Genomic DNA, 26,498 nt, shown 5'->3' with positions numbered 1-26,498 from the left:
TCAAATAAAGGCTTGTATGGACTTCTGGCTGCTGGCCGCTTCTGATCATTCTGTGCCTGGAGACCTTTTCTGTTATAAAGCCATTCTCAGAGTGGCGTGTTTTGTGCGCGTGTGTGTTCTTTAACCTGCTCATCTGTTACTAACCACACTTTTCATAGGAATGGGGAAATCTCTCAGCCTGAAGTTACTGCTGATCATTCTCACAAATATTTTGCAGGGCAACCGAATTTTAATTCGGTATTGTGGCTCAGACTAGCCCTCTGTGGCAGAATTGGCTGTTGTGATTTAAACTGTTACCGATCCTGTGTGTCAGCTCATTCCTCTACTAGAGGATGGTAGTGTCAGAAATGGTTACAGCTAAATCTACCAGCAGCTGAGACTGAGTTGCTAAGCAAAGATGTCCATCTCTCCAGACAGAGCATTCGTGCTTCTGCTGACCCATACGTGCTCTGCTGCTGTCCCACTGCCGACGCTCGCTGCAGCCAGTAATGCCTGAAATCCTACACTGTCCTCCTGTGTAACCCTTTTTTCCCTTAACTCCCATATCTAGGGGTGACCATCAGCCGAGTTTTACACACCTTAGAAGTGCTGGATCGACATTGTTTTGACAGATCGGATTCCAGCAATTCAATGGAGACACTTTATCACAAGATTTTCTGGGCAAACCAGAACAAAGATAACCAAGAGGTAATGGCTACTCTTCCCTCTCATTTCATAATCTGCAGACAACTGATTTTATTTTTACGTGTGAGAATTGTGTGCATATGTAAGCTTGATACAAAAGCTTCATGTTTTCTTGGTGTATATATTTTGTGTACTGTTCAACATTTGGTTTATTAGGAGCAAACAGCTTTCTGCTGTTATAACTGATGTGTTCAGTGCTTTGTACCTTAAATTTTATTTAGGAGAGAGCATCAAGTTTTAGTGCTTTGCGTTTAGGGTGCTGCCATGGATTGAGTAAAATTTCTGGATATTGTTCCATAACAAAACTTTTACATCCTTCATAGGAAGTAGTAAATAGCTTATTAAGTGTAGCAAAACATTCTAAGCCTGCATACTTCTAGGCTTTTTTGATATTTTTACCTGTACTCCTAGAGCTATTTTGAAAGATCATGAGAATTACTATCAGACATCTTTCACATTTTACTCAGTGCAGATGATGTCGTCACTGGGCATATGTAAAATGTCAGGCTCAGTTTCCTTGGAAACTATTGTGAAAAAAAAAAATAGCCAGCTTTAATAATACACAATTGAAGTAAAATTTTTAAAATGGAGAATAGTAGTGGATCCCACATAGCTCTTGAATGTGAATGTTTTAAAAGCTTTTTTGCAAAATGTCTTTTTTTTTGAATGCACCTGTTTAAATTATGAGCTTGTTTTTGGTGAGCACTGGTCAGAATTCAAGACCCTCTGTTGCACAGAAACACTGCGTAATAGTTGTCAGTCAGCGCTGTAATGACTTTTGCAATAAACAAGCAGCATATAGTGGTGAGAATTAAGATCTCTTTGGAAAAATTTCCATGCAGATATACCTGCCAAGAAACTCTGTCTGTGAAGCTCAGAAATGGTAGGTAGGAGTGAAAGACTTGCCAGAGTAGTCTGTGTATTTGAAATACACTGTTATGATCATGAGAGAGAAAATATAGCTGTTGTATGCCAGCAACAATAATAGTATCTTGAGTCATCCATTCTGGGCCAAGTCTTTCTTGCTCAAGAAGGTTCCAAATTTTTTCTAGTTTAGTCCTGTGCAGTCTAACTCAAAGCATTAGAAATCTTAAGAGGTCTGTGGTACCTGCAGCATTATGCATGTTATATAGTTTTGAAATTGCTATTTATATATGGTTACAATGTTAGCTTCTATGATATGTCTTGTAATATACATTTCATCCTCATCGCTCATCTTATGGATTTCTGCTACAATCTAAAGTATGTTAACTATATTGAAATAAAGAGATAACTAAGTCTTTTTCTATCTAGGATAAAATCCTAGTCTATTCAGGCTTTTTCCCCACTCTGCAATGGAACAATGGTTAACTTGTATTGTTTTTGTATTTGCATTGTTTTTTAATCCCTTTGTCATTTCATGCCATGGTAAGATTTGTCCTGTAGCCTTAAAATAAAAATTGACATTAAGTAGACCAGGTTTGGTCTTCTGGCACTACTTCCAACCCTCAGATTCTAGTTCTTGTTTTAATATGGAGGTCTGTTGCGTTGCGTAGCTGGTGTTCAGGACCGAAGGGTGAAGATTACCCTGGTGTGCATCCTGAAATGCTTTGTACCTTTCTGAGAGGCAGGGGATCAGATGGATTGTAGCTTTCCAGGGAACTAAGACACCTGCAGTAACTGTCTGCCAGCTTCAGGGGTGGTGAACAAAGAGAGGAAGGAGAGCTGTCACAGCAGGCAGATGGAGCTGAAGGTCCTTAACCTTAATTCTTGGGTGAAGTCAGGAGTTTTAACAGTTTTTTAAAATAATTAGGAAGGGTGTGATATGGTTTAAAGTTTAAGTGCTGACTTTTTGTTTTCATCTGCTTTTGGGATCAGATAATGTGGTTCTGTTCTGTTGCCCTTCTGCACTTGACAGTTTTTGTAACCTTTTTTCTTCTCCTTGTCTGCATTCCAGAAAAGTTTTCTAGTTTCCAATAACAATACTACCTACAGACCTTTTCTTTGACTTTCAAAAGGCAATGTTGGTAGTGAGACCTTTCAAAGTAGGATATTTATTCTGTTCTTACTGTGCGTTGTCTGCTGTTACTGCCTTTGTTTTGTGATTCTTTATGACTTGAGGTTGGGCTGTCTTGAAAGCATGCCTGTTTTGGCCTCTAAACAGCTCTCTTGAAAATGTGCCCTCCAGTTCTGGAGACTAAACCTTTCTATGAAGGTCTCTCTGGTTAATTTGTCTTCTAATGACATGACAGTCTTACTCTGAGATGAGGACTGCTGAGCAGTAATAACTCATTATTGCACATCAGTGACGATTACCTGATGTTTGCATGGTGGTCATGGGACATTGTCAGTGTAGGAAGAGCAGAAGAAAAGATGCACACTTCTTTCTTGGAGAAGAAAACTTAACGTTTAAAGCTTCAGTCGTACCTTAGTGGATCTGGAGCTGGTATGAAATGGAAAACTTAGATAATCTGTAGCTTCTTACCTTCTCTGGAGTTTTCAAGGCTGTTAATTGCCGCTCGTCTCAAGCGTAACTTTTGCCAGCTAGACGAGAGGTTGCCTTGTGCTGCTGAATGTTTCATTGACCGTACTTACTGTGCACTTTGACATTTGAATTTTTAAAGTCATATTCAGGTTACTAACAGTTTTTCAGCTGCTTACCTCATGGGCAGGCCGGCGAATGAGCGGGTGAAGCCCTGCGCTGCGCTGTGCTGCGCAGTGAGGCTCGCGTGCTGTCGGACCGGCCGGAGGAGGGCTGCTGAACCGCTAGGTGGCACTTGGATGTTGGGCACCTCCGGGCGCCCGGAGAATCCACTTGCACAGACGGTGCATCAGCTCCGTCACCGCGCGTTTTGTGCTTCGGCACATTAAGGATGTTCCCAGATGAAGTGCTCTGTGTGTGGGTTCTTTTTTTTGTCTCTATTTCCTTCCCTTGTTTTTTGTTGGTGGGAAAGACCACAAGTTACGAGCCCCCACGCTCCGTTTCTAGTTCGCAACTCGTGAGCCTGTAAAGGCTTTTGTTTGCTTTTGTTTTGTAAACAAAGCGTCCATCACTAGGATGTCTGGCTACTGACATAATTATTTAAAGCAAAATACAATTTGAAGGACTCCTCCTGTGATGTAAGCCCACTGGAGCGTGTTTAGAGCTTATTTCCTGTTCATGCTGTGAAGACTGCAAACGATACCCGTGCGTGTACACAAGAGTGGTGCTCCAGAGCACTGCGCATGTGCTGAAGTAGAAGGAAGGTGCCTCCTGCTACCAAGTACGTAGGTTCGGAGAGGCAGTGAGCAGAGGCAGATGTGCTCTGGATGTTGCTTTTGTTCACCCTGCTTTCTTTGGAAGTGTTTTAATGTATGTTTGATGACTGGTAGGTGTCAGAGCAGAAGTAGGAGGGGCAGGGCAGGGGTGGTTGTTGGTGGGAGGCTGGGCACCCTGGCCCAGGGGGTCTTCTCCTCCAAGGAGCTGGTCCTGAGTGCCCAGAGGGTGGCCTTGGTGGCCCCCTCCAGCTGCTCGGGTGAGGGTTTTGAGAGAGCATTAAGCAGGCCTTGGGATTTAAAGAGCTGAGGCCGAGGGAGAATCGGGAAAGGCAGGATGATGTGGTCAAATGGGGTCAGGCAGCTGAACGGGCTAGGACTGCGGGAGGTGACCGAGAGGGGGAGCTGCGGAGGGAGCACTGCAGAGGACACGTCAGGGATGGAGCATGAGGGAGAAAACTGGGGGAGTGAGGGTTGAGTTCGCGTAGGACAGATAGGGGAGATGGATGGCAGGCGCTGAGCGGGGCTGGGGTGTGGAGCATCGTCCTGAGTACGACAAAGATGGTGCGCTGAAGTTGTGTGAGAAGATGTGATGTTAAATCCACATTTTGAGCATACCCGAGACAAACCCTCCGTCTTTGACCTACTTGAGAGAGGCCACAGAAGCGGGAGGAGAATCCAACACTTCTCTGGTGACTTGGGGAAGATTTCAAGCACGGAGGAGCACCTGTGCCGCATTATTAAGCGGGTTTTACAAAGCAGACAAGAACCGAGTTTAGCTTCTCGTTGACTTGTCCCTGCATAATCACATAGGAATAGCTTGTCCTGAGCCTTGGTGGTGAATCACAGCCTGGGTGCCCTCTCTGGTAGGGTTCCTCCCGTTGCAAGCACAGGACACCCAGCAGGATCTGTGTACAAACCAGAACGTAACGTTCATTACATCTGTCAGCGCTCAGCTTTTGAGCTGATAATAACAAATATTGAACTCTTTTGGCATGAACATATGATAGACAATAAAAATCACAGTATCACAATTGATATGTTAAGAACTGTGTTACGTTATGAATGTGGCCATATGCATAGTGAGTAACACAAAAGATCTTTTGTTTCTCATTCAGCTTCAATGACTTGTATAGAGTTTCTTAATAGATTTAGCTGGTAAGATGACTTGAGATCTAGAAATCTATGATGTGGCAGAACCCGGTAAATCCGCTTTTATTTGATAGCACTGCAGAGAAAACTCCTGGCCTTAATGCTCTGATGTTTATAGCCACAGGTATTTTCCATCTGACATAAGCTGACAAAAACCCATTTCTTGCACACAGCTCCAAAATTATTAGCTGAAACATTTCTGTGGATGTTACTGTGCAAGTATAAATAATTAAACTCAGTAAACAGTTCTTATTTCTACCATACAGTTTTACATAGGAATAAAATTGTGCTGCCCTTGCCCAGATTTGAAATTAATTACAGCTGGAGCACGTTTAATTCCTCTCCACCCCCTTTTAAACATCACCCTCTCGAGAGGTTTGTGTCAATTCATGCAAAAAACAGAGCTCTCAGAACAGGGTTTCATCGCATATGAGCTAGAGGATGCAATAGCAATTTTTTTGTAATGTATGTGAAAACTGCCCCATCGAGGTCAGCTCTCAGCTTCCTGCTGCACTGGAAAAACTCAACCCTCACCTAACTTTTAGTCTACCTGGGTTTTGTCTGCCCTAATCATTCACAACTACAGCTCAGGAAGGGATTTGAGTAGGAAGAGTACTTGATTTTGAAAGAATTATATTGGATTTACTTGGAATCATTATGTATAATCCTGAAACCTCGTGGGTATTCAGTATACTTGGATTGTTTTTAAAATTTAGATCTCTGGACTCATATTTAGACCTTGCTTCTCATGTCCTTGAAGTTCAACTGAATTCTTCTGATGCCAAGAGCTGTTGTTCATTTTTTTAGACTGAAAAAGTCCCGTTGTTTAAACTTGGTTCTCACAATTAGCGCTTGATACAAATGCAGCGAATTAATATTTGTCTTTCTGAGATCACTTCACTGGAAATGAAACAAAAAAAACTGTCTGTGGGAAAGGAGGTCTAATGGTGCCTTTTTAGTTCAGTAAGCTACAATTTAACAATTAATTTCTTACTGCTTAAGGGCCCTAAATCTGAATACGCTGGGATGTACGAGGGGCTATGGGAGACAAGATGAGCAAAGGAAAATGAATTTAAATGTTTGCAGGATTGGAGTCTATTTCAACAAGCATTGAGAAAATAGAGCAAATTCAAGCAATCGTGTAATACTCAATAATGCTGTTAGTGTTAGTTCAGCTACTTGAATTGCGTAGTTGCGTGAAGCTTGTCTGTGGGTATTTTCACCCTTTATTGTTTCAGTAAATCCAGTATCAGGTTCCTGCTCGCCTATGTATCTAAGGAAGTTGAAAATACAAAATCTCTCTTGTGAGGGAAAAATTTATCCTGTGACTTAACTGGTGTGTGGGGTTTTTTTTTTTAAGCACATGATTTTTGGTTTTGCATTTTAAATCAGACAACTTCAAAGCAGTAGTTAATATTTTGTTGAACCTGGTCTCATTATTTAAAGCAGATATGCAAATTGTACTCTAAGAGGTTTGACTCTGAGCTATTGACAGTGCTATGGTGTCTCTGTTTAGGATGGCCCATCACGCTGCGATGACTTTGTCCCTCTCTGGTTGCCGTCAGAGGCATTTCTTCATGTACCGTTATTTTATTTTGTACTGCCAGGTTCAGTGCATTTAGTTTGTTTAAAACAACAATAACCTGGTTGGACAGTTTTTCCACAGAGACTAATGCACATTGAAAGCTCCTTTTTTTTAAGAATATGCAGCTATGTTTTCAATCAGAATGAGCTGTCGTGGCTTCGTTTCTGTGAGTGGAGCTGACTTGCCTCTCCTGGGGTTTCTGACCCATGCTTTTGCAGGCTGCGCGCGGCCCCGTTTTTCTACAAAAGGGGCTCTGGTAGTGCTCTTGTTCCTGGCTCCGGTTTTCTTTCCTTCCCCATTCTGCCTTGCTCTCCAGCACTAACCCTCGAGGCCGGCAAGCCTCCGTTCCCATCCGCGTGCTCGGCGTGCGTGGGAGCAGGGGTGGCAGAAGGAAAGGGGATGGGGTGGCGATGTGACCTTCGGTGGTGGAGCAGCCCTGGGGGTGGGACGCGTGGGACTAGGCGACAGCAGAGGGAGAGGGTTTGTTAAAAGTGGTGAAAATGAACCTGGAAGTCTAGGTATCCAGTACAGGGGAGAAGGAAGGAGTGATGCAATTAAAATGTCCTTTAAGGAAATTGGCTATCAATTAAGGTAATGTCTGCTTGCAGATCCCAGGGATGATTGTTACAGGATCAATGCAGAAAGCCTTTGAAGTATGGCATTAAATCATTATAATATCACTAATCATGTCTTCTGAAGACTTATGCTAAATGTTCAAAGTTAATAATCAGTTTGCTTAATAATATATGAGAGCTTTTCTGAAGGTTGATAGAAAAAAATTCATGACTGGTTTGTGCCTTTTTACTTCAGAAAGGCAAGTCGTACTACCAAAAACTGTTGTATCATACCCCTTCTTTGTCTTATTTAATAAAAGTACTGCTTCTGGAAACCTTTTTTTGTTTCTTAGAAAGTAGGGCTGGAGTTTAATTTAAAAATGTTAATTTTATTTCACTGAAGAGTTTATTTGAATATGGTAACTGGAATTGTGATTCCACATTTATTTAGCTAGCCTGCCTTTAAAAAAAAAACCCCCAAAACTAAGTCTTGTTAGCATTTGAAGGAAACATTCTCAAATGATAAAATTCTCTAACATTAAAAATAAAATAACAAACTGTGTTTTGAACTGTGTTTGAACATACTAGGAAGTAATCAGACTTTTTTTTTTTAAGTTAACCCTCATCAAGAGTTAAGGACGCATTTGCTTCCTGGGAACACAGACTTGCCTTGCAAAAAGTACCTGCTCAAAAAGTACCTGCTCAATTTTCAATGGAAAATTCCGTTGAATACATTTTTAGTTCCTTCCTGGTTTGAAAATATCAGGAATGTCTCTCTCTATATGTGTGCGTGCGTATAAATACATATGTGCGTATATAGAGCTTAGGTCCTCCACTGGCATCTGTGACTGGCATAAGTGCATATTTGTTAGAAGCTTTTTCCTTCCTTTTAACCCGAAGCCCGGCAATGCCTCCTGGGGTAGGAGGAGTGGTTTTGCTGGTGCCGTTTGTTTTTAACCCGAAGCGCAGCGATGGGTTTTGGGTGGGAGGAGCGGTTTTCCAGGCGCTGCTTCTCGCGCTGCCGGCGGTGGAGCCTGTCGGTGCGGCGGATTTCGCAGGCAGGACGCGGTGCCTCGGCTGCCCGGCAGCGGCAGCTTCCCGTAAAGCCGCTCGCCCTCGGGTGTCACGCTCAGCTGGTGCACGGCCGCTCAGTTGCACGGTAGCTCCCTTGTGTGCATGACATCTCGGACAGCGATCGTTACGAATGACGCTGGCATTCCCCAGTTTCAGTGAGTCACGCACCAAACTGCTGCTTGAGAGGCTTAGAGGAGTCGAGAGGAGGTTGGTGGTTTCCTTTGCTCGGGGATTTGAGCTTCTGAACCTTATGTTGTGCCCTTCCTGCCGCTGTCACGAAAAGATGAATTCTGCAGTCCAGCTGCCTCAACAGTGTCTCTGGCTGGCATAAAAAACCAAACTATTTCTTCAGCAGTAACATTTGAGTTAAGAATAAAGCCAAGGTCTAGTGGGGAAGGCGCTCAGACGCAGAGGTACAGAGGGCAGCGGCTCAGTGGTGCTTTTGGCTTCCTGTCCCCAAACACAAACATGTAATACTTTCCTGTGTTACTGGCTGCACCTGTTTAAAGAACTTTTCTTCACCCACCTGCTGCTCTGCTTACAAATTGGTGCCAATGAGATCTTTGGTTTTCCTTGAAAGGGTTCGACTAATGACTTCCGGAAAGTTACAGCTATTTTGGGTCGTATCAAAACAATTAATGTTGCAACTGAGATGTCTTAACTCCTGCAAGTCTTGCCTTGAGAGTGTGTGCTGCCTGCTGTAGGTAATCCATCCCATTTGATACCTCCTTACCGCGTTTTTCTTTCATTAGAGCTTCTGTAGGATTTGGGAATTTCAAAGAGGGGCCGTGTCTGTCAGAGAGCTTCCCACAGCCTGAAGGAGCTGCAGTCCCTGCCCAAGCACAGCTGGTCTGTGGTCTGGCATGTTATGTTTTGTCATCCCTGCAAACATAGTCATTAAGTAATGTACGAATTGATCCTATTGTTTTCCTGCCCCTGAAATTTTAAGGGTACAAATGTGATCTTAATACTGATCTTCAAGGCAATAGTTCAAGCTGTTTGAAATGTGATCTGCACTTTCCCAAATGAGAACATCATCAGGCTGTGGATTTATCTAATTTTGGATCTCCTATCTGCAGGTTTTAAGGGGTGTTACTTAACTGTATTATTAGCACGCCTCCGTCAACACTTAGAGCATCCAAAGGACGGAAATCACGAGGTGCAGCTATGGTGAGATGGCATCAGAAGGAAGGAAGCTGTGCAGCAGAGCCTACTGTGCAGCGGGGTGCCGCCGCCGCGCCGGTGGACGGGAAGCCGGAGCTATCTGATGTGTGCTAGCTGGTGTCACGGCCAGTGCTTCCCCCTCCGTGGAGCAGCAGGTCGCTGCCCCGCTCGGGGCCAGCAGTGAACGCTCAGCGCCGGAGTTTCTTCCGACCACCCCATCTTGCTGTGCAGTGTGGCCCACGGAGGAGGGGGGATCGCTTAGAACAGCCTTGTCGCCACCCGTGCGCCACTGCGCGGGCTTGCTCACTGCCGGGGTTTTTGCTAACTTTCTATATTGCATACATACTTGGTAGGCACGCATAAGAGTTATGGCTTTAAAACACAGTTGTTATTTTCAGTGAAAAGCAAAATAAAGGTTTTGATTGATAGCCACTTCGACTTTACTGTCCTCAGCTGCTGTGCACTATAAGGCCCCTGTGCTTCAAAAGCTCAGTGTGTGCTTAGGTTTATGTGCTGTAAATAGCTCTGGTGGTGGCAACTTGCAGAGCAGAAGTCTGAAGGAGAGGGGTTTAAATAATTACGTGTATTCAGCTGTGTGTGTGTGCACGTGTGTTTGTTTTTATTTTTTTTTATTGCTGTGCATGTTGGCTTCTGAGAACCAAACTCAGTTCCACATAAGTTGTGTGATTTAAATTCTGAGATGCATAAACATCTTGATGTTTCAAATGATTAGGGTATCTTTTTTTTCCTTCAGAAGAGATTGTTCTGCATATACACAAAACTGCAGAATCAACACTTTTTTAAGGTGCGTAATCACTTCTAAGCATTTGATTTGTGGTCGTGCTTGATTCTACATCTCTGAAAATCTAGTTCTTTTTTGTAGATGTAGAATTGTGACTTATTTTTGCACTAATAATTTGCACAGTGGTAACGGATGACTCGGAATCAACTGTCTGCATTTTTTGAACTGCAGAGCTCTCTCTTCTAGTTGTTAATTCTACATTTAGAAAAAAATGTCCATTGAAAATAAGCTGCTTGAAATGGGTTAGTCATTCTGTGAATTTTTCTGAAGTTCAGGAAGAGCAGGCAAGGAATTAATCTGTAGTTAATTTATGTAGATCTCAATGCTCTCCTGAGCAGGGTAATTTCATGCAACTTTTATGTGAAGTGCATAAACACCTGTCCTTTATTTATCCCTTTTGTTATGATAATTTTAACACAGAATTATGCATTTCTGTATTATTCAAAAGAAAGGATTCATAGCATTTCTTGAAGTAACTGAAATAACTTTCAACCCTAGCAAAGCAGGGTCAGCTTGCCCTGTGTTTTTGCTTCTCTCTGTTTTGGCTATCAAATAAATTGGGTCAGTTATGCAATTTTTAGTCAAAAAATATGATACGTGATTATTGCTGGCTTAGTGTCTAAAACTCTAGATGTGCAATTTGATGTTGATAACAATGTTATTTAGTTTCCGCTGCAGTCATTCTTAATGAGTTTTGTGAAAGAATTAAACACAACCCGTGGGATCTCTGGAAGAAACACGCCTGGGTAAATGTACCTTGGCCCTCGGTTCTGGGCGATTGGGTGTGTGATTGGAGCCATGTGTCCTTTTAATTAGCCCCTACAGTGGTGCTGTACAATAGATCAGGGTAAGTGCAGACAGCCTGGTAACAAATGAAAACGTTAGCAAGTGAAATTGGCTTTAGCTTTGTTTGTATTTGTTCTCGGGTATGGTAACTGGAGTTTTACTTTGGTCCTAAGTTTGTGTTGCATTTATGTTTGTTGTAGGGCTTGAATGCAAACTAACGTTGACTTGTGCAGTGGAAGTCGGAAGCAGTGGAAGTGGTTAGATCACATAGTGCCAAATTTTGCTGGTTTTGCTTTTCGGCTCTCAGTATAGTTGAGTGCAGCTCTGAGCAGAGTTGAGTAACAGACCGATATTGTTGGCTGAGACCACTGTAGATGCTCTCTGTATATGCGTGCGTACATATGTAAGCTTCCACATACGTTTGCGTACAGGCAGTGTTTTCTAGTGAGTGTATTCCATGAAGGAAGAACACCCTATTTCTCTCATGTGCAAAATAATTAATGGTGGTGTTCTTTTACGATTTGTTGTGCTAGTCTAAGAGAAAGAAGAAAAATCGCATCTATTCAATTTGCATGCAGATATCTCCTCTGTTAAAGTGTTTGGAGATGGTAGCCAGCTTGGGCAGGAGTGAGGAAGTTCAGCAGACCCAGTGCAGTAGCACATCAGAGAAAATACTTCCAAAATGTGGATGGTTAGTGAAAATAGAGATATGGGAAACGCTCATTAGATATAAGCATACTATACCCCATTGCTATTTTTGGCAAATATGGATTTTCTGAAGACACATACTTTTTTTTTTTGTCTATGTTTAGGTACACATGGGTCAGAAATAAGTTGTGGGGGTTTTGGGAGTTTTTTGATCTTGGTTATTTGACAGAATCCTCACTTTTTGAATCTTTCTTTTTTTTTAATGAGCCAATGGGATGCTAATAATGGACTAGAAGCAGTTTCAACAGGAATGACATTGAGTAGGTCTGAAACAATGTAAGGAAAGCATAAATTCTGTATGGTTAATCTTGTTGAGAGGGTTTGTGTGCTATGCTTTTCTTTTTTCTCTTGCTCATAAAGCAGGTCTCCTTTTCCTTTTCTTTTTTGTAAAACAACATTATGGTAAAGGAAAACTTTGATTTGAATATTAGGAGTGTGGGAAATGGAGAATTCCCTCTTCGGCTTGCAGATTATACTTCATCAGGAAACATTAAGTGTGCATCTGTCAGTAGTTAAGAACAAAACACCTGTCAATAGTTAAGAACAAAAGCCAAAATGTTGTGCGTTAGCTATTTCTGGCCTTTTATCACACAGCTTTAGTTTTCATCCCCCAGAACATTGGCTGCTGAAGGTGGTTTCCTCAGAAGTAAGTTTGTTTGCTGCGCAGGTAAAGTGGTTTTCTCTGTTCTTCACTGAACAGGTAGCCCCGAATGATGAAGCCGTGGTGATGCTGCTCTGCGAATGGGCTGTGAGTTGTAAGAGGTCTGGCAAACACAGGGCCATGGCAGTAGCCAAGCTCCTGGAGAAGAGGCAAGCAGAAATCGAAGCAGAAGTAAGTTCTCTCTACTTCCAGAGCAGTGTGAACAATATGCTTAGAAAGTAAGTAGTTTCTAACGAAACCTCACTTTAATCTCCACCCTTAACAGAACAAAACAAAAAAGTTTAACTGCATTTGGAGTGCTGGGGATTTTGTCATCAATATACAGTTTTTAAACTCTAATTTTAAATGAAAAGGCGCTCTACTTAAGAGGAAATCACAACCTAACTCGAACGGGTTTGTTAGCTGGATTCACATCCGTGTGCGTGACCTGGTTTACTCCTGCGAGCGCGTTGTCCAAACGAGTCCATGGCGCTCTGGATTGGCAGGAGGCGTGCGGTCCCGGCTGGTGCCCTGGGATTCGGCAGTCAGCGGCTGCGCTCCTCGCGAGAGGCTCCAGGAAAGCTCTCAAACCTAGCATCCGTGTTGAGGCAAAGCTTGAACGCAAATTTTAGCCTTGCATTCTGTTACGTTGCCTTCGTTTTCAGGAGAATAATGGAAACGTTTCACTGGAGGGGCAAAACGCTTAGTTGCTTTTGTCCGTCTGTCGCGGTAAACGATCTTACTCCCATTTACGTAAGCTGATGGTCACGTCCCTGCCCTTTCCTCACTGCACATGCTTTCCCCTGAAACTCTTATAATACTAAGCATGCTCTGTGCCAAGGATCAAACCAGGGGAGCGTGTTTGCCGTGGTGCAGCGCTGCGTGGAGCGATGCGCCCCCGCGGTGCCGGGAGGCGGCTCGGCCGGCCGACGGTAGCAGCGAGTGCAGGGGCCCCGGCGGGGGCCAGCGCCGGAGCCCGGGCGCTCGCAGACTGCCGCTGCGCCGCTCACACCTAGCGTGATGGGGTGGCAGGCTTTCGCTTTCCAGAGCTGCTCTGCCGTGTCCTCCCCTCGCCACAAACCACCGAGCAGGGTACTGCGTCTACCTCGGTCACGCCGAAAGCCATTTAAGGCAGAGATGCGATGTCGTGTTTTTAGTGTAATTTATGCAAACAAGATGAGTTGCTTTTTGTCTTTACACTGATTCTGGAGGTTCTGTATCCTTAAATTTTGCTTTATGGAAAAAACGTATCGTTACAGATGATGTTACATGCCTTGGACATTCCTTTTTGATAAGTAATCAAAAGTGCTTAAATAAAATATCTTAGAAATAATTGAACTTGGCAATGGGAGAAAAAATGTGATTCTAGAACAAGTCTAGATTTTATTAAGAGAGAGGAAACAATCACACATAGAACTGCATCAGGTACAAATTGTGGAAATATTATGTATATTTGAGTAGATATATGCACGCCTATTACTGCATCAGGTGCAAATTGTGGGAATATTATGTATATTTATGAGTAGAAATATGCTTTTTTTCTCCCCCCCCCCCCCAACTCTTTAGAGATGTGGTGAATCTGAAGTCCTAGATGAAAAGGAATCCCTATCATCAGCCTCTTTGACAGGTTCCAGTCTTCCTGTTTTCCAGAATGTCCTGCTAAGGTTTTTAGATACCCAAGCTCCCTCATTATGTGAGTATTAACTAATTTGTATTCCAAAGTAGGTCAGAAACAACTAGTCTCCTGTCCGGCTGCTGCTGTTATTGTTTTGTAGCAAGTGTTTCTGGCTCAATTTCCATGATGATTTCCTCTGCTTTCATATGTACGTGTTTTCAAAATCTCCTGCCTTGTAATAGGATCTTTCTGTGTTCTTTTCTTTCCTTTTCTTTTCACCAAAGGAAAGTTGGCAGAAACTACCTTTATTTCTGTTTAAGCTGTAACAGGTTTTGAGAAAAGTACCTGCATTCTTAGGCCTATATAATATCAAACACCTTTTTGACACATGCGCATTCAAAATAACTGACTTGTATGCAAGTGTTAAAGTGGAAAATTGTCATTCTATGAATAGGTGGATTGAAAAAAGTGATCTTTGTCCGTTGTTGGTTGCTCTATGAAATGTCTTAGTCTAATGAAACTTGTTTCTGATATCTAAGGTACTGCAAGTTAGTGCATATTTTTCTAGTGCCCTTCAGATAAAGCAGACTTTAACTGGTCTGAAATGTGACACCAAAAATCCTCAACATTCAAAAAGGAAACTCTAGAATATTGACTCTGCTCTATTTTTGGGTTAGTGGTGACCCTGGTTTTACTAAACCATCCAAAATATTTGTTCTTTAGACTTGTGTGTCTGACTTCCTTGTTTTCTATATGGTATTGTCCTTTACTGGGGCAGTTCTGCCAGACGGAGTAGGGAGACTAGCTGGGGAATGTTTTCCTTGCTTGAAATATTCTGTGGCATTTTCCAACTTTGGAATAGTTTTTTGTGCGTTGTTTTTACAGTGGTTGAGCTTTTATGTCTCCAAGAATGAAAAGTATGTAATCACTGTCTTTCAAAGGAGGGCAAACATACTCACCCTGCGCCCCATCTGTGCATCCCCCTTTTGAGGGGGTCGGTCGTGGTGGATAGCTCAGGGTGAACTGGGCTTGAAGGTCTGCAGAGAAAAAGTTTCGTCTCTGAACTGGTGTATGCTTGGGCATACTGTTATAGCTCTAGTATAATGAGAATTCTAAAAAATACCAAAAGAATGAATGTTAGGGTGAAAATTAGAAGAATAGACCTATTTACCATGTTTGGAGGAAAGATTAAAATAGGCCTAATTGTTATCTGTAAATTGCCTGCTAGTTTGACAGCAAGTGGCAATTGTTTATAGAAATAGTATTATATATTGAACTAATTTGAACTTGTACAGCATAATTTGCTTTTAAATATGTGTTGGTTTGAATTAGTAGTAGTTCTGTAGCTTGAGGTTTTGTTGCCCAATAGAGTAGTTGTGGTATAGAGCTAATTTCTGTTAATTGCCATGTTGCAAACCTTCCTGGGTTATAGAACAAATAAAATTAAATATAGTTGTGACCAATGAAAACAACATATATTGTATTTCTCTAGGCTTTGTCTTGTCATTGGTAAAATAACATGCATTTGTTTTAATAGACTTTTTCCTGATATGCATGAGCATGTTCATCTGATAAAGCTTAATATTAAATTGTAAAAAGTAATCCTTTTACATTTTGAATGTCTGGAATGCAGATATCTTGAGTTCTTTGAAAATATTTAGAAATGTTTTGTGTTAAGAAGGTATTAGTGATAATATTGTCTCATATATTCACCCTAAAATGCCCTTGTGAGTAAAAACTTGATGAAGCAATGAAAACTTTGAGTGGAAAAGGAGAGGGGCTACTGTGATGTGTTCATTTCTCCAGTGTCTTGTGGGATACGCGCTGCTAAACATGGTACAAATACATAAGGGAGAAATGGAGAGAGAGAGATTAAAAACCAACAAAAACACACTTTGACAACTTAAGAATTACTAAAATAAGTTGTCTTTAGCCCCTCTTATAAAGTTCAGAATGAGCAAGTTCCTCAGTCTGGAAGCATCTGTGGGCATGTGCGCCTGTGAAGGTGATGAAATCATGTGTGAAATCATGATTTGTAACTTAAAAAAATAAGCAAGTATTATAGCAAAGACAGTAAAATTTACTCTAGTAATAGAATTTGAGAGGAAAGGAGAATCACTGGGTGGTCCATTTTAGTCCGAAGCTTGAGGTTAAGCTTGGTTTTTCTTTGCACAAGCAATGGCCTCTTCCCCCCCCCCCCTTATTTTTGGAAGTATTTGAATGGTGTACTTGCCGCTGACACGTGCCGACATGAGCAGATGTGTAGGACGCTCTGGAATTCACTGCTGTCTGAATGCCATCAGATGCCTTGAACTGATAGCAAAGCAAAACCATGCAAGTTGTGTGTCATTGGATGGGAAATGATTCATCCTGTGGAGAGGAGAAACCTATGCAGGATCCCTGAGATGCTTTTAGTAGGCCTTTAAAACTTTAAAATAAATTTGCAGGGGTTCGTAATTTGGATAGCTGAAAAACAAGTATTTATGTTTTGAAATTACATTCTAAGTTTGCTTGTGTGTGTTTTTTGTTTTTGATAGCTGACCCAAATAGCGACCATGAGAAGACAGAGTTTGTGAATTTGGTGCTGCTATTTTCTGAATTCATTCGACATGATGTTTTCTCCCATGACGCATACATGTGCACTTTAATATCGCGTGGAGACTTGTCAATCACTGCAACCGCTAGACAGCGTTCACCTAATGGGGAAACTGTGGATGAACACTATTCTAAGGATCATGATATGAAATTGGAGGTACTACTTCATGCTTTCTTTTCCTCCCATGTTTGGTATTCTGTTTCATTCATGGTAGATTTTTTGCCAAAGCATTAGTATTTCTAAGACATGGTATTAAAAAACTTACAGATCGACCAGAGAAGATTAGAAGATCCATTATACTTCATTCTTGTGTATACCTTGGAATATTGCAGTTTTGGTGCAAGTACACTGAACTTTCAATTCTCCAGTGGTCTAAATCATGCAGGAAGAACAAAAAGGCATAATATAGCATTCTAAACTTACCACTGAAAAACCTTATTTGCAGATACGTTTCAGTGAAGAGTAGGGATAGCTTTAAGCAGGAGGAGTCTGTGTGGAGCCTGGAGTAAGCTGCATGGGCTCTGTATCTGTATCGGAGCACGCTGGCACTGCACAAGCATGAATGGTTCACGAGCTGGTAGTCTATTCGCAGATGATCGAGAGTTTTCTGTGTAGTAAGCAGCCATGATCTGAAGATAGTGAAGCCAGACCTCATGACTCATACATGCACAATCCAGGTGCAATCTCAAGTCTTCCACCAGATGAGCAGTTCTTAAACTTTTCTGGGAGTAGTGAAAGAGGAAGATGATTCTTAATTCTTGAGTACGGTCCAGATTTGCAATTCTGATGTGATGCAGCCTGTTGTTCTGCTGCACAGCCCACGTGGAACTGATGGCCAGCTAAAGTCTTCGCTTGTATTTATTTTTCATTTCTTTTGTGAATCTCTTATGTAGGCCTCATGGTCAAATTTGCCCCAAAAGATAGGAGGTTTCTAGGATTTGCCTTCTATGATGGGACAAAATAGTAAATAAATTTTGGGAGGGTACAAGCATCAACTTTCACAGAGTATGTGCAGAAGTTTCACAGAACTTCCTGTCTGTAGGAGTCCCTGGGGGCAGAATTGCACGTAGGGATATACTGTAAGGTTTTATTTTTCCCTTTTGGCTCCTGCCCTTTTCTATCCTTTTGTGGATTTAGGCTGGAAAAACCCTTTCGTGAATAAAGGCTTTAAATATCTAAAAACTTCTACCATCAATTTTTTTTCTTATTCCATAAATAGGTGGGATACTTCAATTTACCTGTGATCAATTAAACAAGACTTCAGTAAAATGTGACTGTCTGTTTCTCTCTCTCTCTGACAATTATTAGGACCATAGTATTATGGAACATATGGGCATTGACTCAGGAACCACTAATATTTTTGATGATGTAGACAAAAGTGACTTTAAGGCAGATTTTGGTTCGGAATTCCCAGTAGGTTTAACTTTTGATTTTCTGCATGCTGTCAATGCCTGTGCCTGTTCACTGTTCACACTAAGTCTTTTTTTCCATGTCCCTGGAACCATCTTGCTTCTCTCACCAGCCTGTGTCCTTTGGCATCCAGCCTCTGTAGCGCTCGCCATGTCGATGTATTGCTTCCTTTCTGCGCATCATTCTCTCTCTCCCCCTCTCCTCCTCCCCCCCGGATATTCAGAGTACTGTGTATTACAGTTAATCAGGAATGAATATGCAGATTTAGCTACTTATTTAACATCAAGGGACCCCAAATTGATACTGTTTGCTTTTTAAATGACTACGTCTTTGCTCTGTCTTCCAAACCTGTCTCCTCCTCTCTTTCTCCTTGCTGCTGGCCTGCTTCTGGATTACTCCCGAATCCCCTAGTTTCTTCCTTCGGACTGGTCCTCTTTCTGCAGCCGCAGGGCGGCCGGTGCCCTGACCGATCGGTGCGAATCCCCTTGCAGGATATTGGGACCCCTGTTTCTGCCCGATGTCTGTCTTGTTGGTAGTTTCAAGCATATCCATGCCTGCCTATTATGTCTCTTGTCCATTGGCTCTGTCGCTTCCCGCTTCTCATTACTTCCCCGGAATCACTGGACCCTCTGATCATACAGTTTCTGTGTCATAACAGCATGTAAAGTGTGGAAACCACTCTGAACTGTAGTTTTTTTTCCTGACTGAATACTGCTAGTTTAAAACTTGTACAATAACAATGGAAATATATATACAAATGTATTATGTATATTTAGCTTCTTAAATTTCAGGCTTGGTTTTGATTGCCCTTGTTTTGTCTGTCTTAGAAAACAGCCAGATACTTTGGATCTCTGAATGGAATTGCTGAATTTTGAAGGTTTGAGGTTACACTTATCTTAAATGTTTGTTTTACATGACTTAGATTTTTTCTCCGATGCCTGGGGAGTCTTGTGAGAATGTGAGCTCTTCTTTAGACAGAAGAATTTCAGTTACCAGTGAGAAGTCAGTCAAGAGAGAAAGACTGAGAGAACTGATTTTTCCATCCAATTACGACCTCCTTCGCCATTTGCAATATGCAACGCATTTCCCTATACCTCTGGTAAGTGAGCTCTGTGCTTGTGTGCGTAAGTGTACTCACTGATGTAATACCAAAGCATTTAAAGGAATAAAGATCAGTCCCACTGTGCGAAGAGCTGTGTGAGCTTTGCCTGAGGTCCTGCAAACAGTCCGCACGATGTTCGTTATTCCTGCCTGCGTAYACCGTAGGTGCACGACTGTAGAATGGCTTTAGCGCGGCATACAGAGATCGTTGTTTTATCAAAAGTGGGTTAGCTGCGGAGAGGTGTAATAGGTATGGTGACTTACTAGAGTAAGGAAAGAAGCACCACATGAAAAACACCACATTCTAGGGTCTACTAAAAGTTTGTTAAATAGAAACTTTGATATTGTAGTTGGACGAATGAATGAATATACTAAAATATCTGAAACAAACAGTTCTGAAATGTAAGGGATGGAATGGTGCTATTTCCTCCTGCCCACTCCTTGGCATGGATTTTGGTTGCTGCTGCTGTTCTGTGTTTGTCTATGGGACTCTTGGGAACTAAAGAAACCCCTGTGAATAGCATTCCAGATCCCAAATTCCAAACCCTCATTCTCTTCGTTTTTCATCTTTTCCACAATGCTGGGAAAAGGGGCCAAATACTGAACAAGCCTGGAACTGGAACGTATCTCTACTTCAGAATTTTCTTCTGAAACAGCAATGATAACTGTTAACGATAGTAGATCCTATCAATACAGGAACTGTCCAAGTGAGAATAGGATGTGATAACGACAAGTTTCTTTTGTTTTAACTTCCTTCCTTGACAAAGTTTGGGTTCTGAGTTATCGAGGGTGATTTGTTGCTGTGAGAATATTGAATGAGCTATTACTGTCAGTAACAGTAGTCAGGACAGTTTTGAATGCTTACTTAGTGTGATTCATATTTTGCCCATTTTAAGAATTAGGGAAAAGTAACTTGGTTCTTTTTATGTTTCTGAAATGTTTTTTGTTTACAGTTAGAACTAATCCAGTTACATGGGTTTTGCCTGTGCACATTTGATTTTGGCTTTGATTATTGACTATTTTATACATGCATTGTCTTTGAAAGCATTTATAAATTAATACACTTAGCTGCCATTTTCTAATTTTTTGGAAGTAACAAAAATACACTGGATATCAATACGCTCTATCTTAATTTTAAAATTTGCTTGAATTTTCTATAATGTATGTTGTTAGCTTTTTTCATATTCATTGAAGTAACAAGGAAAGGCAAAGGAACATGGCAAGAACAAGAAATTTATTTATGAAAACTGCAGGTGCGATGTAAGCAGATACAATAATTTTTAATCAGTGCAGCTTAAAATCACTTTCTGAAGTAATGCCCTTTAAAATGTTTTTGGGTTAATTGCATCTGTGAAAAGCTTTGCAGCTTATGAACTGCCATTAAGTAATCTCTTTCCTTGATTGCACCAAGTCATTTAATATAGGGAGCCTACAATATTTCATGTAGTAAGGGTGAGTTCAGGTATTTATCCATAAATATTTATAAGGTATGTTTGTGTCTCTCTGAACATGTTGCTGGTTCCTGGTGGGTCATCACTGGTTTCTAAAAGGCAGTATCAAGTGTTCTGCTAGTTCAGACCTACTATACGAACATATAATAAAGCAGTTTTTTTTGTTAGTCAAGTTTCTCCCTTCTGCTTGGGCTTATGATTGAACAGTAATGATGTTGACCTTGTTAGCCATGTTTGCAATTGCACAGCAGCTGTAAATAACACGTATTTGCACCCACTTTAGATTTAGTTTAAAATCAGTACTTTTGTGTCTCCTGGTCAGGTCCGCAGTGCGCCTCTTCTGCTGTGACAGTCTTTGTCTCTTCACTTGGGAAAACCTTTGCCCCTTTAGGTGCTGCAAAAGTCTTGCTAATCTTCAGTCTGAACGATTTGGACAGATGATAATACAGAATAGGGTCAAAGCAGAGGTTTGATACTGCAAACAGCAAGGTAGATTCTTTTGCTTTAAAGAGAGTTTGTTTCAGATAGCAGTTAGTTATCGTATCACTTTGGCTCAAAGTGTAGGGAATACGAACAATGTGGTATGGGACAAAACACATTAGGTAGCCTGCAGTTACCAGCAATATATTGATTAGGGCTTTCCTTACATTTGCATAGCTCTCACTATACTTGTTTTGGTAGAGCTGCCTAACAACAAGGAAATTGGAAACCAGTATCACAGCTGAAAAATTAAGGAATATTGCCATACAAATGAAATTTGTAAACACATGCCAGTCTCTTCCAAACTTTGTTTTAATATCAATGCATCCCGCATTAGATCTTTCTTCAATGTCTTTGATTGGAATGGCCATATTAGGCACTGTTATCAGGAGAACCATCGCCCATACGACTGCGGACAGCATCTTGGCAAATCCAGGCTCTTGAATACGATAAATCTTGTAGCTGTGCTTTAGCTGAAGGCAACGATCCATACTTACAAATCCCAAAAATATAATTGATAAATACATATTCAGGTAGATGAAACAGGCTGTAACTTGGCAGTGGAATATTCTCAGTTTCCAGGGTGCAACTCCCAGGTCAACAATTATTTTAACTGGCAATGCCAAAGTCAACAAAAAGTCTGCTGTTAAGAGGTTAATTAAGTAGATGCTCATACACTTCTGTTTCTGGTCTTTTTGTGTGAATGCCCATAGTGCAAAACAACTTCCAATAAATCCCATAAGAAAAATCAAGTAGTAAAAATAGGTAAAAGGTTCCATTTCGGTATGGATATTGCATTGTGAAACATTGCTTGACATTGTATATTTCTTGTACAAGTTAGTTTTCTGCTAGGAGATCTCAAGAACCTAAAAAAAAAAAAAAAAAAAGACATCAACTCTTCCTGAAAAACAGTAGTTATTCTGTGTGAACTTTTTTCATTTAATTTCATGAAAAAAGGCAACCACAAAGAAAAAATAAATATATTTTTGTCCCTATTCATGCTGCTTCACAGGTATTTGAGAGGCTTGTGTTCATATGTTAGTTTGGAGATGTATTAGGTTTTGTTGTTGAAAGCATATAGATTGCTGAGAAACTATCACAAAAGCAGTATTTCTATGTGTGTTTGGCTTAAAAAAATTTTTTTTTTGGATCTCTTTGAGATAAACTGTTAGTAACTAGTTAATAATGATCATACTAAAACTTGAACAGTTAGAACTAAATATAATAATAAAGGATAATGTTTATAGCAGTCTCAGTTTATAAAAATCTATAAGGAGCTAAAACACTGTCAGACAAATAGTCAGACATGTCAGATGACCAGTCCTAAGTTTTTTGCAAACTGCTGTGTGTCTCAAGTTGAGCAGAGGGTGAATTAATTGAATATTTTTATGAAGCCTCTAGAAGAAACACATTTTGAAAAAAGCAACTGTTAAATTATTTTGTTCACCTCCTGTTTTAGGCTTTAGTAAAAAGGAGAAGAAAAGTGTTNTTTTTTTTTTTTTTTTTTTTAATCCTTTAGTCTTACTTTAACTAAATCTACTACACCACCACCGAGGGTTTCTTATGTTACTCTGGCAGACTGCTGTGCAGAACGTTTACTGGAAAGAAGGAACTCTTACTATAATTTCTTGGAATAAGGAACAACAGATTTATGTCTTGAATAGCATCAAACTGCAATTATTTTCTATTTCGCTGTGTGGTTCTGAAGTTTAGCATACAACGTAAGAGAAGTGCTGCACTGCAGCCACATTTGTGTTCTGCTGTAAAACATGTAGCCAGACATACAAAACTTGTGTTACAATCTACGCAAACACAAAGGATCGCAGATACTTAGTGATTTAAAGTGAGGGGGGAAAAATCAGTTTCTTTCCTGTAACTGGCTCTGTGCAGGTGGCAGCCGCCGCTGCCGTGAGCGCGCGGCGGAGCTGCAGCGCGTCTCGGTGCCCGTGGCGCGCGGGGCACAGGGCAGCGCTGCCGGTGCCACCGTCCCGGGTGGGAGCCCGGCGTGGGAGCCGCCCCGCATCCCTCGGCAGAGCTGGGGCCGGCTGGCACCCCTGGGCCCGGCAGAGTTGGAGCTGGCTGGCGCCCCCAGGCCCGGCAGAGTTGGGGCCGGCGGCCCGGCACGCTGAGCCCCGGCACGCTTCGGTCCGAGGAGGCAGAGCGACTGCAGCCGAGTCACGGGCAGAGAAAAGGCGGCTGTGCTCAGCGCTTGAACCTGATTTTCGACGCGTTTGCCGCAGTTAATATTTTAAGCTGTATATTTACATAGATCAAGATAGAATGAAGTAAATGCTGAAAGCACATACCTTTCTTACTGGTCTCTGGGGTCTTCTAAGCATTAATCTGTTAATGGTGGTTGTCTCTCAGCGAGTGTTTTCTCATTGTTCAATAACGTGTTAATCTTTCCTCCTACTGCATCTGCTGTTTTTTTTAAATGCGTCTGTGGTTTTTAAATGTGCTGATTGACGCAACTAAAACCAGCATTCAAATAGCTAAGCCACATGGAAGTTACCTAAGAGAGAGGTGACAGAAAAATGTAAGTGTTCATGGAACAATCCAAAGTTACCCCTTTCCTTTAAGGGCTGCGCTGAAAACACACTAAATGCAGCTCTCGGTAACATTTCTGCATGTTCTTCTGCCCCTTTTAACTTGGTTTTGTGGTGAGCTGTTTTTCAGGCGCTCTGGGCAGTGAGTGCAGAATGAAACGGAGAAGGACAGGGGGGAAAAACAGCTGTGGAAGAACAGAGTTCCACATTTTACGTAATGACCAGTAGAATGCATTTTTATAATTCAAAATACTACTTCTGTGGTATTTGAAGCAGAGTGAAAACAGTCAAGCTGCTTTACCTATCTGCATCAGAGAGCTGACGGGGATAGGGAATAAACTTCAACTTGTTGATATCTTGTAATAAAAACTAAAGCAGCAGACCTGAAGACAGTGACATCTTCACTCTCTTCTGCCAACCTCAAGCCTAAAGCTTTATGTTTAAATGTTTATCGTGTCACCATTATAAAAGTGAACACCAGACACTTATGGTGGACTCTTCCCCTAGTCCCTGTTACTTCATCAGGATACAGTTTAGTGCCAGATTCTCAAACTGGGACTTCAGAGGTGTGACATCCAATAGCCTGCAGCTTTGCTTTTGTTTTTAAAAATCTAAAACTCCCTTTTCCTCCCTGTGCATCCGTCTTGGAATTAGAGAGAGAAATGTGAGGATTCTGCAGCTGTAGTTGGTCCTTATTCATTATAATATTCCTGCATGAAGTTCCAAGTTTAAGAAGACTCATGATTTATTTTTTTTTCTTTTCTCCCCCTTAGAGTTGAAACCTAAGTTACAGATTTAAGAGCACATGGGGAGTTTTCTGATAGGAGTTCAAGGTTCTAAAACTTTGGAGGCTTGCCAGGCAATATTAAAAATAAAAATGACATGTCAGGTACATAGAGGAAATGTTCATACTTAAACGTTTGTTTTTTATTAAGCCAGCAGAATATGTCTATCTTAGGCTAGGTGGCCGAGGGTACTGACAATAATACAGAAAAACTAACATGTTATCACTGTGTTGTAGTTGAGAATCCACAGGAATTTACAAATCGCGTATCACAGCTCTCTGAAAAAACAAGTTAAGTATGTCTGGTTTTAGGTTTAGTCATAAGCTTAAAGTTCAGACCATATTCGTCAAAATGTTTGTAAAGCTTCATAATCTAGAATGATCCTATGTTCAGTTTTGAGCAAACATGGACTGGTTTTGTGGTGTTGTAGTGGTATGCTAATGATGCAAAACTGGCCTTTTTTTTTTTTTCTTTCTTTCTTGCTCGCTTGAAGCTCTGGACTCAGTTTTGTGTGTGTGTGTGTGTCTCCCCTTTGCTTTTGAGTCAGTTTACAGCTCAGAAAACTTTCCCAGGTCTAAAGAGGGAAGGTGATGGTCAGGTAAACCTTCAGTGGAAAGTGTTCTAGTTTTCCACAGAAGTGTTTCAAGAGGAGAAGAAACACAAGACTATCAAGGGAGTTCTAATTCCAGTTTTGTTGCTTCAGTGTCATCCTATTCCCCTGTCTATACAACTAATCTAAAAGGCTATTTTAGTTCATAAATCATAGATGCAGATCAGATTTTGGTGTAACTAAGGTTGCTGAGAACTYCTCATTAAAAATCCCTATTTTTGGTAGTTTAAACTTTGCTGATTTTTTAACTTTTGCTTTGAAATTTTCCATGATGAGTCTTCTTTCACTCCCTCCTGGGATTGGAGGGGTGGTGCAAAGAAGGAAGGGGGTGGTGGTGTGGGAGGGGATTCAGCCAAAATGATTAATCCATTTCTCAGAATAAGGCTAGGAAAAATAATGCTTAAACATTAAGAAAATCTGATGACCTTTAAAAGAGCATTAAGAGCCTTGTGTTTTGAATTGGAGACACCAAAGACTTTATGTGAGTAGTTTCTGTGCCAGGATTTCTTTCGATTCCTCTCCACATTTTGCATATTCCTTTGGAGAAAAGTTCCATGTGCAGAAAAGGTTTTCAGAGACTTTCTGGAGTTCAGCTGTTAATGAATCTTCAATTTTTTTTCTTCTGAGCGCACTCCCTTGTCTGTGTGATTGAGCTGTGCATCCTCAATTCCTGCTGAACAGCGGAGCATGCAGCTTCCCAACTTCTGTGCTGGTGGATGCTGCCTGAGGGTGGGAGGCAGTAGAAAGGCGAGCAGCGGGACATCTCAGTGCGTCCCTCTGCTGGTACCCCCGCTGTGTGGAAGACGGCACTACGACGCTCTGCAGCAGGAAGGAAAGCAAGAGGCAGGACGTTTTGTAAGAGATGCAGGGTTAGATTGGAGCAAGACATCTGAGGATCTAGGTGTGGTTTAGGAAGCATGGTTAAAAGAGGAGTCGAGAGACAAGAGTGGTGGGTGCCTCTGAAGAGCTAGGACCGGCTCCTCAAGGTTATGGATTTGGTAGAGCTGGTAGGATGGAGGGAAGCTGGGAGAAAGAAGGATATGAGAGTAGCTGGTATGGATGGGGAAAGCTGAGAACTTGTGGGTTCTGCAGACTGGGTTTCTGACTTTCTGAAGCCGTGCAGTGTTGTCGCTAGCATCTGTGTGTGTGAGGAGTGTTACGGTTGTGCGGAGTGGGCACCGACTTTGAGAAGCAGGAGAGCTGATTTCTGTTCAGCCTACACTCTGACTCTTTGGGACTAACGCTGAAGTTTAATGATGGCGTGACACCCCTTTCCCCAAGAGCAGGCACACAACCAGGTTGTGTCAGTCCTTGGGTTGGATGGTGGTTCCTTAAGGAGATGCCAGCCTTGTGTTTTCTCCTCCCCCTTCAGCGGGTAGCCTCAGGGTTTATTTACTTCATGCTCCTTAGGTAAGAGTCCTGCGAGACTTATTAATTTGCTGCTAGACTTCTCCTCAGTACTTCTTRTTAGTGTTTATGAAATACTCAGATATTTGAGTTATAAAAACCAAGCTGGGAGAG

General features: G+C 41.6%; 2 protein-coding genes across 2 annotated transcripts in view; one reads left to right on the top strand and one right to left on the bottom strand.

Annotated features, from left to right (window-relative positions):
- MED12L (mediator complex subunit 12 like) overlaps window positions 1–26,498 on the top strand; it is a 157,034-nt gene that overhangs the window by 17,602 nt on the left and 112,934 nt on the right. The window contains exons 10-14 of the mRNA XM_026065168.1: window positions 551–687; window positions 12,444–12,575; window positions 13,950–14,076; window positions 16,536–16,750; window positions 18,927–19,103. Of these exons, the coding sequence (XP_025920953.1) occupies window positions 551–687; window positions 12,444–12,575; window positions 13,950–14,076; window positions 16,536–16,750; window positions 18,927–19,103 (788 nt within the window). The remainder of the gene's footprint in view (window positions 1–550; window positions 688–12,443; window positions 12,576–13,949; window positions 14,077–16,535; window positions 16,751–18,926; window positions 19,104–26,498) is intronic.
- On the bottom strand, window positions 20,324–23,552 carry GPR171 (G protein-coupled receptor 171). The gene is made up of 2 exons (XM_026065109.1): window positions 23,343–23,552; window positions 20,324–21,902 (listed from the first exon to the last, which is right to left on the bottom strand). Exon 2 carries the CDS (start codon window positions 21,852–21,854, stop codon window positions 20,853–20,855), a length of 1,002 nt encoding a protein of 333 aa, XP_025920894.1. The 5' UTR covers window positions 21,855–21,902; window positions 23,343–23,552; the 3' UTR covers window positions 20,324–20,852.

Source organism: Apteryx rowi, unplaced genomic scaffold (genome assembly GCF_003343035.1).
Source record: "Apteryx rowi isolate R43461 unplaced genomic scaffold, aptRow1 scaffold_224, whole genome shotgun sequence".
Lineage (NCBI taxonomy): Eukaryota > Metazoa > Chordata > Aves > Apterygiformes > Apterygidae > Apteryx > Apteryx rowi.
Note: the sequence above shows the minus strand (reverse complement) of the source record. Positions and strands in the feature narration are given on the sequence as shown.

Bases quoted from the DNA above. Each gene is read 5' to 3' on its own strand.
- GPR171 (XM_026065109.1), bottom strand. From the start codon at position 21,854: ATGTCAAGCAATGTTTCACAATGCAATATCCATACCGAAATGGAACCT.